The 15,087-nt window shown below is 40.9% G+C and overlaps 1 protein-coding gene across 2 annotated transcripts in view; it reads right to left on the bottom strand.

Moving 5' to 3' along the window:
* The window catches only part of LOC109932617 (B cell receptor associated protein 29), a 25,501-nt gene extending 11,676 nt beyond the window's left edge, over positions 1–13,825 (bottom strand). Inside the window, exons 1-3 of one of the 2 annotated variants that reach the window (XM_048610311.1) lie at positions 13,656–13,825; positions 3,789–3,895; positions 624–724 (exon numbers count right to left, since the gene is read on the bottom strand). In XM_048610311.1, the coding sequence (XP_048466268.1) occupies positions 624–724; positions 3,789–3,880 (193 nt within the window). In that variant the 5' untranslated portion in view covers positions 3,881–3,895; positions 13,656–13,825. Of the gene's footprint in view, positions 1–623; positions 725–3,788; positions 3,896–9,697; positions 9,755–13,655 lie in introns of those variants that run through there. The other variant, XM_048610312.1, reaches the window with a different exon arrangement.
* Between the last annotated feature and the right edge of the window lie 1,262 nt (positions 13,826–15,087).

Raw genomic sequence — 15,087 nt, 5'->3', positions numbered from 1 at the left:
ATGTGTGTGTGTGTGTGGATTATACAAAACATTACAAAGATCCATAACTCTCTTAAATGGAGAAATTTCTCATTTCTGTCCGAAATGAGTAAATAAAATTATTACATCCATACTCATTTTTTGTATTCCTCCTTATTTCCAAGAGCATAAAGGTTGTCGAGCATTCATGTACTCCACTACCCCAATGTCCCTATAATACCCTTGTGTTAATGGATTTTTCATAATATGCTCAAACCCAGTACTCAGATCCTTAACTTGCAGATGGAACCCCTGGCTGAGGCAAGTAAATCCTTCTTGCACATATATTTCTTATTGCTGGTTTTCTTTGTTTGAGTATTTTTGGTTAGAGATTCAATTTTAGTGCTGCTGGCTCAATGGTGGCTAAATCTTGAACCAGAAAACCAAAATCGATCTGTTAGTAAAAGCCATCTTGATACATGTAAATTAATAGGAAAAGAAATGTAAATGTTAAATGTGGTTCCAATCGTCCATAAGAAAGGTAGGATCAAGCCAGATCTTAAAAAGAACATCTAAAATATTTTGCTTTAGCACAGATCCAGCTTATAATTGCTTTAAAAATATCCTGAGAAAATGTGCATGTCTTTGTGGAAAACTCTACTTACCAAAAAACAAGACAACCAACACTATAATTATAGTGAGAAATGCTCTATTCCAGTAAGAAGCAATTTTCTCCCATAAACGGAAATTGAAAACTTTTAACCATCTGAAACACAACCACAAATCAGAATTTAAATTTAAGATCATCACCAAAGAAACGAGGAGACATCATTAAAAATGTGTTTGTTATATAGAATTTACAGGATTGAAAGAAATCATTTAACATAAATGAACCACTTCCTACCATATCAGGACATCGACCTGTTACTTTGTCCTTCATGTATTGATTTGGCTCTATGCCATTCATTTCAATCAGTCTGTGTACCAGCAAGTTCCAAATTTAACCACTTTCTGGGAAAAGTGTATCCTGAATTACATATAAGATTTATTAATGACTATCTCATATTTTGTTAACTACCAGTTCTAGATTTCTCAAAAAGGGATTTATGAAGTTGATTCTATCAACCTACTTCATAATTTTAAAAGGCCTTCATTGTATTACCCTTCAACTCACCTCTTCCAGAGAATAGAGCCCATATTGTTAATTATTTATTGTGGGTTATTCAATTCTGTCATCATCACTGCAAATTATTTTTGCACCTTCTCAAGTGCCTTTATATTATTTCTATAATTTGGAGACTGGGTCAGACTTGCCCAGTCCAAAGCTTGTCTCAAGGGCATTAAGTGGGCTTTAAAAATAGTGGGCAGAACCTGAGTCAGGGATTTCCTGTAAACAGCAGAAAAATAGCATTGTCAAAATGGAAGTCATTGGATGCATTAGGATAGATTTTTGAACTGGATAAAATATTGTCCAGTTTGAAATTGAGGCTACTATGTGAAATGTCCCCTTTGTTTATAATTTTTCCTCAAAAAACAGTTCAATCATGTGGCTATTTCAAAGCTTCTGTCCAAGCTTCTGACTGTCTTCAAAAGGTTCTAACAGATACAGTTCAGAGCAGTGTTGTTACATAGTTGTTCAAGAAATGTAAATTTGTTTGCATACTCCCAATAGATTCTGCTCAGTAGGGGTTGTTTATACAATTGTCCAGTCCGCTTGTTTCCCTTTACATGATTTATGAGCTTTTGCATGGAATTAAGTGGCTGTTCAAGTTGATTATTTTGACAGATTTGACACTGAATCACAACGAGATATCAGGACAGGTCACCAACGACTTGGTCAAAGAGGTAGGTTGTAAGGAGTGTCTTAAAAGTAGAGAACAAAGAGTACAGAGACAGCCACAGATACAGGTGTCAACAGTGGTTGCATAAAAAGTCAGAAAGTGCATGAGATCATAATTGGAAGGACTCAGAAATCTCAATGGTTTTGAGGGTAGGAGGAAGTTACAACTAAGGCGGAATTTAACATGTCGATAAAAATGTTAAATCAAGGCTTTGCTGGATCTTAAAACAACATAGATCAGGGAACAGGGGTGACAGGTGAATTAACTAAGTGAAAGTTAGGAGATGTGAAGCAGAATTTGGATAAGATTGAGGTTACGTGGGGTGGAAGATAGGTGGCCAGCTAGAACAGCATAAAACAAATTGAGAGATAACAAAAGCATTAATGAGAGTTCACCAATAGGTGGGCTAAAGCAGGGACAGAGTAGGGCAACATTATGAAGATCAAAGTAGGCAGTCTTGACGATGAAGCTGTTGACTGGTTGCTTGTTCACATATAGCAAATATAGCACCAAGTTGCAAACAGGCTGGTTAAACCTGTGGTTGAATACAGGGATAAAGCTGTTGCCAGATAGATGGCTACAGAATGGTGTTTTTGGCAGTTATTAAAGACAATTGGTTTAGTCCTCCCAAAATTAAGTATAAGGAATTTTCTACTCATTTAGAAGTAGATGTCAGATTTTGAGGTTGGTTGGGGTTACTATCTAAGAGCTAATATTTCATCATCTGTACCTGGCTCACTGATCAATCTGACATCATCACAGGTATAGGCTAATCAAGATTCCATGACAGTAGATAATATGTCTGTACCATACAACTGTGTTTGAAGGGCAGATTTTACTTAGAAAGGCAGTAATAAAAGAAAAGTTAATCCAACGCATTTCCTGGAAACTAAATTCACAGCTGAAAATTGTTACAATTATGAGAGTTAAAGGATTCTTATGTTTTGGGACTGTGTAATTTAGGATTGTAAAGAAAGGGAACCACACGACCATTTCTGAAGTCTGTCTGCCAATAGGCCTGGAGAGGGGCCTATTAAAGTTACAGGAACACCCAGATTGTTTGCAGGGCAGACGATGTACAATGCTCACAAATGGCTATAATGGCAGCATCATCTATGTTTTACACTGGTTAGAACGATAGCCTCCAATGTCCAAGCAAGGTTAAGAATGACAAGTTGTAAACAACTATGTTTTATGCTCTTTATTTACTTTCAAGACTTTCAAGAATAGTGGAGCAGTATTTCTTTCTGGATACAAGGTTCATATGATTCATGGTACCATAGGGATAGGCTTTGAATGGAGGAGAGTTTCTAATAAATCCCCAAACTCTCCGGCAGAGGCAGTCTGCCAGAACCTTGGAGAAAGAGCAGCTAGACCTAGAAATTCTCTGTGGTTCACTGCAAAGGAATGCATTTGGGAGCTTGTACTTGGATTAAAAAGACCAAATTCATAAGGATTTAAACTGAGGCTGCAAGGTTTGTTTAGCTTGTGCTGGAGACATAATCTCCCAGAAAATCCCTACTGTGAAGGTAACTTCTGTGGTTATAATTTACTAGGTTATAAAAAGAAAAGAATGGAAGCAAACCCTTGGGAGAGAAGAATCACTTTAGTCTTGCTGGGAGAACTGAATGTCCACTTAAAGAATGTGAATTGCATTCTTCTGAAGTGGGTTCTTTTCAATTGTGATAACTGTAAAATTCAAATGTTCTATGCTATGGTTTAAATGTTAACTTACCTCCATAAAAAAATTTAGTCAATAGTGCCTGTAGTCTGTTTGTCACAGTAGAAGACTTAAAATGTGAATTCTTGATGATTCATTCTTTCAGCTCTTAATTAGAAGTGTTTTTAAAAATGTTTTTGGTCTCTAAGATCATGACTTTTGTCATATATTTACATCCCACAGCTCTCATAATTTGGACAACATGCATGTGCGTGAGAACAGATCCCACTTAGTTTAACATCATAATCAATCTTGTTTGGCAAACCTACCTTCGAGGGGAGATGAACGGTAAACACAGAAACAAAACGAAGCCTATTTCTGCATACAAGAAAGATGCAACAGCAACCCACTGCAAAGTCATTTTACTTGATGACACCTACCAGGAGAAACCACAATAGCACAACATATATTAGAATCAGTTCTTCATTTAAAGTATGACTTAATAATTGATTGCAATACCTATTTCCATTTTATTTCGAAGTTGTTCATTGGATGACATTTTCAAACAGTTGATGAGGACATTCAGTAGAGTGTATACCTCTGCCATGCGATGATATTACATTGACATAGCTATTTCTTGAGGCTTTTCCCTATCTGGTTAATGCTCTGTAACATAAATCTAAACAAATTGAGGGCTTTCATCAGAAAGGCTTCACAACAATCTACATCCAACCAGCTGCTCTGAAAACACTCTTCACATTTTGACACCCACGACAAATTTGCATCAGAGCAGCTGAGACAATCCATAACATTCTAACATGATCAGCAACATTCTAAGAAGTGTCAATTGTTGGTATCTTGATCTCGATCTTCACCAAAAACTAATCAGATCTTCCTTGGGCTGGGTCCTATATGTGTAGCAGGTGTCAGTGAAACCTGTTCATCAGCTTTTGCATATATTTCTTCCAGACAGGGGCAAAAATATTGCTGTCTCCCACTTTCAGAAAGTTTGTAGAAGTAATAAGGCTAAATCCTAATGCAAAGGATCAGATGCAACTACTTAAAACATTTGCTATAGAAATGAGCCATCAGCTTAATCAAACAGAGATCTTCAGAGTTTTCAAAATGGCCTTTATTACTTGCTTCAGACAAGTTTTTAATGCACTACTTGATTCTCCTCCCATTTTTCCTCTTCTCAGGACACCGTTCTAACACTCTTCTCCATTTTCCCTCAGACAGTTTTAAATCATGCTGTTTAGATATGTTATGATGTACCTCTGGAGCAGGTGAGACTTGAACCCAGGCCTCTGGCTCAAAGAAAGGAACACTACCACTGCACCACACGGGCCCTTCCTTCTCCCTTACATGCTTGAACATAGAACATAGAACATTACAGCACAGTACAGGCCCTTCGGCCCTCGATGTTGCGATGACCTGTGAAACCAATCTGAAGCCCATCTAACCTAAACTATTCCATTATCATGCATATGCTTATCCAAAGACCATTTAAATGCCCTTAAAGTTGGCGAGTCTACTATTTTTGCAGGCAGGGCATTCCACGCCCTTACTACTCTCCGAGTAAAGAACCTACCTCTGACATCTGTCCTATATCTATCACCCCTCAATTTAAAGCTATGTCCCCTCGTGCTAGCCATCACCATCTGAGGAAAAAGGCTCCCACTGTCCACCCTATCTAATCCTCTGATCGTCTTGTATGTCTCTATCAAGTCACCTCTTAACCTTCTTCTCTCTAACAAAAACAGCCTCAAGACCCTCAGCCTTTCCTCATAAGACCTTCCCTCCATACCAGGCAACATCCTGGTAAATCTCCTCTGCACCCTTTCCAATTCTTCCACATCCTTCCTATAATGCAGTGACCAGAACTGTACGCAATACTCCAAGTGCGGCCGCACCAGAGTTTTATACAGCTGCAACATGACTTCATGGCTCCGAAACTCAATCCCTCTACCAATAAAACCTAACATACTGTACGCCTTCTTAACAACGCTATCAACCTGGGTGGCAACTTTCAGTGATCTATGCACATGGACACCAAGATCTTTCTGCTCATCCACACTACCAAGAATCTTACCATTAGCCCAGTACTCTGTATTCCTGTTACTCCTTCCAAAGTGAATCACCTCACACTTTTCTGCATTAAACTCCATTTGCCACCTCTCAGCCCAGCTCTGCAGCTTGTCTATGTCCCTCTCTAACCTGCAACATCCTTCCGCACTATCCACAACTCCACCGACTTTGGTGTCATCTGCAAATTTACTAACCCATCCTTCTACGCCCTCATCCAGGTCATTTATAAAAATGACAAACAGCAGTGGCCCCAAAACAGATCCTTGAGGTACACCACTAGTAACTGAACTCCAGGATGAACATTTCCCATCAACCACCACCCTCTGTCTTCTTACAGCTAGCCAATTTCTGATCCAAACTGCTATATCACCCTCAATCCCATGCCTCTGTATTTTCTGCAATAGCCTACCATGGGGAACCTTATCAAACGCTTTACTGAAATCCATATACACCACATCAACCGCTTTACCCTCATCCACCTGTTTGGTCACCTTCTCAAAGAACTCAATAAGGTTTGTGAGGCATGACCTACCCTTCACAAAACCGTGTTGACAATCCCTAATCAAATTATTCCTTTCTAGATGATTATAAATCCTATCTCTTATAATCCTTTCCAACACTTTACCCACAACCGAAGTAAGGCTCACTGGTCTATAATTACCAGGGTTGTCTCTACTCCCCTTCTTGAACAAGGGGACAACATTTGCTAGTCTCCAGTCTTCTGGCACTATTCCTGAAGACAATGACGACATAAAGATCAAAGCCAAAGGCTCTGCAATCTCCTCTCTCGCTTCCCAGAGAATCCTAGGATAAATCCCATCCGGCCCAGGGGACCTATCTATTTTCACACCTTCCAGAATTGCTAACACCTCCTCCTTATGAACCTCAATCCCGTCCAGTCTAATAGACTGTATCTCAGTATTCTCCTCGACTACATTGTCTTTTTCCTGTGTGAATACTGACGAAAAATATTCATTTAGCACCTCTCCTATCTCTTCGGACTCCACGCACAACTTCCCACTACTGTCCTTGACCGGCCCCAATCTTACTCTAGTCATTCTTTTATTCCTGACATACCTATAGAAAGCTTTAGGGTTTTCCTTGATCCTACCTGCTGAAGACTTCTCATGTCCCCTCCTGGCTCTTCTTAGCTCTCTCTTTAGGTCCTTCCTGGCTAACTTGTAACTCTCAAGTGCCCTCACTGAGCCTTCACGCCTCATCTCTACGTAAGCCTCCTTCTTCCTCTTGACAAGAGATTCAACTTCTTTCGTAAACCACGGTTCCCTCGCTCGACCACTTCCTCCCTGCCTGACAGGTACATACTTCTCAAGGACACGCAGTAGCTGTTCCTTGAACAAGCTCCACATTTCAATTGTGCCCAGCCCCTGCAGTTTCCTTCTCCATCCTATGCATCCTAAATCTTGCCTCATCGCCTCATAATTGCCTTTCCTCTAGCTATAACTCTTGCCCTGCGGTATATACCGATCCCTTTCCATCGCTAAAGTAAACATAACCGAACTGTGGTCACTATCACCAAAGTGCTCACCTACCTCCAAATCTAACACCTGGCCTGGTTCATTACCCAGTACCAAATCCAATGTGGCCTCGCCTCTTGTTGGCCTATCTACATACTGTGTCAGGAAACCCTCCTGCACACATTGGACAAAAACTGACCCATCTGAAGTACTCGAACTATAGCGTTTCCAGTCAATATTTGGAAAGTTAAAGTCCCCCATAACAACTACCCTGTTACTTTCGCTCCTATCCAGAATCACCTTTGCAATCTTTTCCTCTACATCTCTGGAACTTTTCGGAGGCCTATAGAAAACTCCCAACAGGGTGACCTCTCCTTTCCTGGTTCTAACCTCAGCCCATACTACCTCAGTAGACGAGTTGTCATCAAACGTCCTTTCTGCCACCGTAATACTGTCCTTGACTAACAATGCCACACCTCCCCCTCTTTTACCACCTTCCCTGATCTTATTGAAACATCTAAATCCCGGAACCTGCAACAACCATTCCTGTCCCTGCTCTATCCATGTCTCCATGCTCTGCTTCTCTTTAAATATAGGTATATCTTTTGCTACAACCACTGACCATTGTAGTAAAATTTGACATTATTACACTGTTTCTTCTGAATTCCCTCTTAGATTTCTCAGTGACTATTTATACCGATAGGAAAGAGCATGACAAGGGACTATCAATATACGCTTATGTACGATGCCTAGTAGTACATGCCCTCATGAAATAAAAATGAACCATATTGTGTCCCAATAAGATATCGCAGTTTAGCCCCACTCGGACTTTTTTAATTTGCTTTATAACAGTAACAATTAGAATTGAAAATTCTAGTAGTAGCAGAGATCAACTCGAGACAATTTTTCACAAAATCTGTGGTCCAAAATTGCTCATGTACTAAGTGCAGCTGAGTCCAGGGGCTGACAGCCCAACTTACTACCTCTGATTTTCTTTTTGCCCTGCTAAAGTGATGTTTTCATGAGGCTATATTAAATAAATTCCAGGGATTATCCAAGTCTGCAGTTTAAAATCTGAGGCAATGACGTGAATAACCCAGAAGAACACAAGAGAAATTTTCTTCAAACACCTTTTGATTAACAAAAAATGTTAAAATGTTGGGAATGGGGATAAAAAAAACCATATTTGCCTGGGTAAGGCAGTGGAAAGCAGCAAGTCATGTGGCAAAATAATTAGGTACTATTTGATATTTTAAATTAGCAAACATTCTACAAGAAAGATTACCACCCCCCAACATTCCAGTGAGTAAATCTGGAATCACTATCAAAGTTTGGATCCTTTAAACAGAACAGAATCAGGTTTCCATCACTCATATAGCATCAAATTGGCCCAGTAAAAGTCACGACCAATATTCTTGATGATAGTGCACTACCCGCCACCACCAACCTGCAGCCTTTCACACTACTCTCCTTAACTCAATTGGCTGAATGGCGAGTTTGCAATGCAGAATGACACCAACAGTGTGGGTATATTATTGGATAAATTGTCTAACATTCTGCTCGCTCGTGGAATGATTGAAGCTATCATTTTTATCATCCACTGTAAATTTTATCTTCCTCCTCAGGCACTTTCTCAAGTTGAATCCAGTTGGTGCACGTTCAACAATGTATTAAGGTCCTTAGCTGACCTACTTTCTCCAGGACAAGTGCCATCAGCCACACATCAGCCTCCTGTTCAAGTACTAACCTGGCTAGTCTCCATCTTTGTAAATTTCAGCTCTTCAAAACCGTTTCTCACATTCTATTGCACAAATTATCCTACCCGTCCATCATTTTGGGTGGCACGGTGGCTCCGTGGTTAGCACTGCTGCCTCACAGCGCCAGGGACCCAGGTTCGATTCCACTGCTGGGTGACTGTGTGGAGTTTGCACATTCTCCCTGCATCTGCATGGGTTTCCTCTGGATGCTCCGGTTTCCACCCACAGTCCAAAGATGTGCAGGCTAGGTGGATTGGCTATGCTAAACCACCCGTAGTGTTCAGAGATGTGGAGATTAGGTGGGTTATAGGGGGATGGGTCGGTGCAGACTTGTTGAGCCGCAGAGTCTGTTTCCACACTGTAGGGATTCTATGATGATCTATGAACCCTATACACACTAATGCTCTCAATCCTCCAGTGTATTAAATTTTAAGCTAATTTTTGTCTATACATTCCTAACTGTTCCTAACTCCATAATCTTTTCCAGCAAAACAAATCCTCTTCAAAATTCTTAATTTCTTTGACCCCAAATTCTTATGCACTATGATGTTGGCATTTCCTCCCTAATCTGCAGAATGTTATTCATCTGCTGAAGTGCAGATATGTGTTACTTAAAGATATTTTCCTCTGGAGTAGGTGGGGCCAAACCAAGGCCTCATGGCTAAGAGGTAGCATCACTACCAAGCACCATAAGAGCTTTTATGCATTGCTCAAAGACTACAAAATCGAACAAAAGCAAGCACCGACAATTAACTTTTGAGTAATTCAACTCATAAGTCCAGAGGTTTAAATCTTGCGGAAAGCTCAATCAAGATAATGAAAACATCTATAGCTTGAGTTGTTTGTGGAGAGATGTTATGATATAAAAAATAATTGTTTACTTACTTGTGTTGGTATCTATTGACACAAAATACTTACATATTTACGTGGAAAGGAAACCTCCTGTAGAATTGCTCAGCAAATCAGAAAAACCCTAAGATCGTCAAGATGTTTACCAATAATTAATGTTGAAACTCCTGTTTATTGTATCATTTCAATTTTGCACCATCGTGTGCAATTTAAGAAAATCTTTGTCTAATTTGCACATTTTGATCAGGTGCTGCCAATGCAACTATTTGGCTTATTCTTTTGGGTGGCCTACAGCTACACTCGTAAGAAAACACTGGATCTTGTCTGATCGCGGAAGCTAAGCAGTTTCAGGCATTGGATGGGAGTGTGATTAGGAATAGGAGAAGTAGTAGGCTTACAGCAATCGTACTGCAGTGGTAGCGTCCCCACCCCTGAACCGAGAGACCCGGGTTCAAGTCCCACCTGATCCAGAGGTGTGTGATAACTTCTCTAAACAGGTTGATTGGAAAGATAGGGTAATATTAAAAATATAGTTCTGTGTGGGGCTTCTGGTGCAGTGGTTGTACCTCCATTTATGAACCAGGAAACCAGGATTCAAGTTCCACCTGCTCCAGATGTGTGCAATAACATCTCTAAAGAGATTATTTAGAAAGTATCTATTTGACCCATTGAACAAGCTATGTGAAACCAGTTAGGGTGGGGATTTCAGTTCGGGTGGGTTGGAAGATGTCACTACGTTTCTGACACTGCAGACCAGGGATCTATACACCAGGTCTGAACTAAGCTAACAGGAAAACTATTGATGTCCAGACCAGTAGCAAATAGCTAGATTTCCTCAGGTCATTCAATGAGGAGTAATAGCCAATTAACAATACTATAGATACGAGCAATAGCAATGGAGTTACAAAGGCAAACCTCCTCTTTATACCCAAACAGTAATGTTAGGATTCAGGCCCTGATCCAGGCACATGTGCTAAATTGAGATCAACATAACAATGGTATGCTGCATATTGGTCATCCAATCATATTTGGTCTTCTCATTGTATAGGAAGCTGTATTATGACCCAATACAGAATACCAAATTGATAGTATAAGTATCTCATTGTTTTGCAAGGGCTGTTTAAGGACTTTGAAAAGAGGAAATAAAGGGGAGATTTGCGTCACCTATGTTTGCATAGGAAAGTGCTAGAAGAAAGGGGGAGTTGGGAATGATTTAAGGAGTAGGTTAGACTGCCACAGAGGTAATAATCTTTTCAGAACGCTGTAATGGTGATGAAGAGGAAGATATGCTCGGTGACAGTATCAAGTTGGGAGATGGCCAAAGTGATAACAAATAACATGCTGAATGTACAGGCTGGTGGAGAAGGTGAGGATGAGAAATACACTATTGCTGATATTTTCTCATAGATGCCCACTTGTAATACAGTTTTATACTCTCGCTTAATCTTTGCCTAGACTAAAAGATTTCTCTTGTCACTGGTGGAAGAAAAAGTGTAGGACAGAAAAAGACAGAAGGAAAGAATACAAGTATGCCAATTCCAGAGTTCTGGTTTTATTTTCAATTCTCAGCCCAATGAGGGCAATAGAAGCTTAGGAGACTGGTGTAACAACTGGGTATAACTTGGCTTGAAATCCAGCCCATTCTGATGGGATCATCTGTCTTTTCCTGCAAGGATCTACACAATTCAGAACTGCAGCTTCTCTTCAGTTTGCATGAAACAAAACTGGCAACAGTTGGTAATTTCTTTCACATACCAGAGGATCACATACAAGAGGAGGAAAAACATGACTTATTGTAGAGCAGAACTTTCTGGTCGTAGACATACTAACTGAACCGGTGCGTTTGACTGCAGACATTTCATCATCCTGCTAGGTAACATTGTCAGTATGTCTCCGGTGAAGCGTCAGTGTTCTGTCCCACTTGTTATTTATATGCCTGGGGTAATTGGTATCACTTCTGGTTTTGTTTCTCAGTGGTTTGTACACAGGGTCTAATTCAATGTGTTTGTTGATGGAGGTCCAATTGGAATGCCAGGCCTTCAGGAATTCCCTGGTGTCTCTGTTTGGCTTGTACGATTATCGACGTGTTGTCCCAGTCGAATTTGCGTCCCTCATTGTCCGTGTGTCGCGAGACAAATGAGAATTGGTCGTGTCTTTTGGTGGCTAATGGTGTTCATTTATCCGTATAGTCAATTTGGGTCAAATTTAGTCCAAGTAGTGTTTCTCACAGTACTTGCATGGTATTTTGTATATTACCCCAGTTTTGCTGTTTTTGGGTATGGGTAAACAAAATAGGACATGCAAGGACTGTGAGAAACACTACATAGCCAAACTGGAAGAAAATTGACTACACGGATACATGAACACCAACTAGCCACCAAGAAACACAACCAATTCTCACTTGTCTCACTACACACGGACAATGAGGGACACTAATTTGACTGGGACAACACATCGATAATCGCACAAGCCAAACAGAGACACATCAGGGAATTCCTGGAAGCCTGGTATTCCATCCAGAACTCCATCAACAAAAACAATGAATTAGACCCGGTGTACAAACCACAGAAACAAACCCAGAAGTAATACCAACCACCCCAACAAATACAGGCATACAAATAACAAGCGGGACAGAACATCAGCGCTTCACCAGAGGTGCAGTGATGAAACATTTGCAACCAAACTCACCAGCTCAGCGAGCATGTCTATACTTCATTCACAACCTGAGCTACAGATGTTCTCAAAACAAAGGTTCTGCCTAAAGTTTAAGAATGGCATTGCTTAAGGCATTTAACAACATTAGTTAGGAATAATATCAGTACCAATGAATGTCTTTTTTAGCAGAGAACAAATGCAGGTCCAAGCATTAGGAATTCAAACTCGAGTAGAGGTTAGAGAACTTGGATTTTAAAAAAAATTGAAGCAGACCTTGTAACTTTCATCAAGTTTACAAAACTGACAAGATGTGACCCAAATTGTTCATGAATGAATAATTAGATATTAGGAAGCACAATTAAAAAAATTCAATTGTGGAATAAACAGGGAAATTGGTTACAACTCAATAAACATGTCAAATTAGTTGTCAGGAAGCACAATTGAAACAGGGGAAAAAAATCTACCAGCCACAAGGATGATTTTCTACAGAAAATGATCAATACAATCTGGAAGATATGACAGACAGGGTCTAGGCCTGAAACGTCAGCCTTCCTGCTCCTCTGATGCTGCTTGGCCTGCTGTGTTCATCCAGCTCTACATCTTGTTATCGATGAAAAGGCTAGACGGGTTCAACTAAAGCACAAGATAAACATCATACTCTGGAGTTATCTGCTTTATTGATGGCGTGTATACATTTTCAACAGTATTCATTTAAGCATTGTACATGTTTACACATTAATTGGGGGGGGGGGGGTTGTGGGCGAGAGGAGAGGAAACGTGCGCAAGCTAATTATTATTCCAACTCATAGGCGAGGACTACCTAGCCCAAGTAGGTTTTCCCCTAAATTATTTACTTTTTTTAAAAAAAAAGTCCTCTTTCCTGTGGGCACGCACCTCCAGCAAAGCAGCACTAGAGCTTCCAGAGCACAGATAAAAAAATCTAGCAGAACTTCCGTGACTTTACAGTTAGGTTTACCATTCGGCCTCCCAAGAATAAGTCTTTGCTAAATAAGGGCATAATTTGCATGGGAGAGGACGATAAGAGATTGCCCCTAACCCTTCTCCTCGCACGCATAAAAATCAACAACCACCAGGGAAGTGACAGTGAGCAAAACAAATCTCATGGCTTCAGGGCCTTAAAGGTAAAGACCTGTGAAGCCCGCCTGTGCTGTGGGGTGGGGTGTAACGTGGGCCGCGCCCACTCTCCCACAACGGCCCCGGTTCGGCGAAGGGAATCTGCAGCGACACCTCCGTAATTTAACAAGAAATAAAACCACCAGGCAGCCCCTCAAACTGCGCTACAGTCTCCCAGCGCTCTGCGAACGGGACTAAAACACCGAGCAGACGGAAACTCCAGGCAGCCCCGACTTGCCTTTTCAAGCCCTTTCCAGCAATACCACCGAAACCAAGCCCTTTATCTTGCGAACGGCACTGCGCCTGCGCGCGATCCAAACCGACGTCCCGCCCCCAAACCGAGCGTCGTCCCCTGGCGTCAAATTACGCCACCACGTAGAACTATCGCCCACTCGTCCTCATTCCAAAGTTGTGTACTAATCTGTGATGGGTTGTATCGGGGATCCCTCTCGACTGCACCGTCATTAACTGTACCCTGGAAAAAAATTCAAATCGAAAATAAACGTGATTGTTACAATGAAAAGAAGGCTGAAAATAGAATGAGCCTACTCAAATGTTTGTCAATGATACCTTTTACCAGCAATTTTTTTTGTCCCTTTGTGTGCTGTTGACATTGATCGTATCGATTGACCGTCAATAGTTGTTCTTCCAAAGGTGGTATTGAAATGTCATCCACAATGATTGGTGAGACCAGCACAATAGTTCAAAATACAATGTTGAAGCATTTATACAATTAATGGTAATGTTGTAGAATAGAGGGGCCTTGGAGTGCAGGTACATAATTCTTTGAAGTTTGCGTCACATATAGGCAGCATGGTTAAAAAGGTGTTTGGCACATTTGCCTTCACTGCTCAGTCCTTTGAGTATTGGAGTTAGGAAGTCATGTTGAGGTTTTTCAGGACACAGGTGAGGCTCTTCTGGAATACTGTATCCAGTTCTGGTTATCCAGTTATCGGAAGGATATTATTAAGCTGGAGAGAGTTCAGAAGAGACTTACCAGGATGTTGCCAGGTATGGAAGGTTTGAGTTACAAAGAAACCTTAGATAGGCTGGGACTTTTTTCACTGGAGTGTAGGAGGTGGAGGGGCAACCTGCTAGAAGTTTATAAAATAATGAGAGGAATAGATAGAGCTAATGGTAGTTGCTTTTCCATGGGATGGGGGGATTTCAAGACTAGGGGGCACATTTCCAAGGTGACAGGAGAGATTTAAAAAAGAAATGAGGGGCAAATTTTTTACACAGAGGACGGTTCATGTGTGGAATAAGCTTCCTGAGGAAGTGGTGAATGTGTGTACAATTACAACATTTGAAAGACATTTGGAGAGGTACATGAATAGGAAAGGTTTGGAGGGTTACAGATCAGGAGCAGGCAGGTAGGAATAGTTTAGTTTGGGATAATGTTCAGCATGGACTGGTTGGACCGAAGGGTCTTTTTCCATCCTGTCTGACTCTCCCTGAACAATCTTCAGCTCGAAGTGTTGAGTGGATGATACATCTTTGGCCTTGACCAGAGGTCCCCAGCAACACATGCTACTTTTCAGCTATAGTAGGAACTGCAGATGCTGGAGAATCCGAGACAACAAGGTGCAGGGCTGGATGAACACAGCAGGCCACGCAGCATCATAGGAGCAGAGAGGCTGACGTTTCGGGCCTAGACCCTTCATCAGTTC

This window comes from Rhincodon typus, chromosome 22, assembly GCF_021869965.1.
Source record: "Rhincodon typus isolate 14 chromosome 22, sRhiTyp1.1, whole genome shotgun sequence".
NCBI lineage: Eukaryota > Metazoa > Chordata > Chondrichthyes > Orectolobiformes > Rhincodontidae > Rhincodon > Rhincodon typus.
Note: the sequence above shows the minus strand (reverse complement) of the source record. Positions and strands in the feature narration are given on the sequence as shown.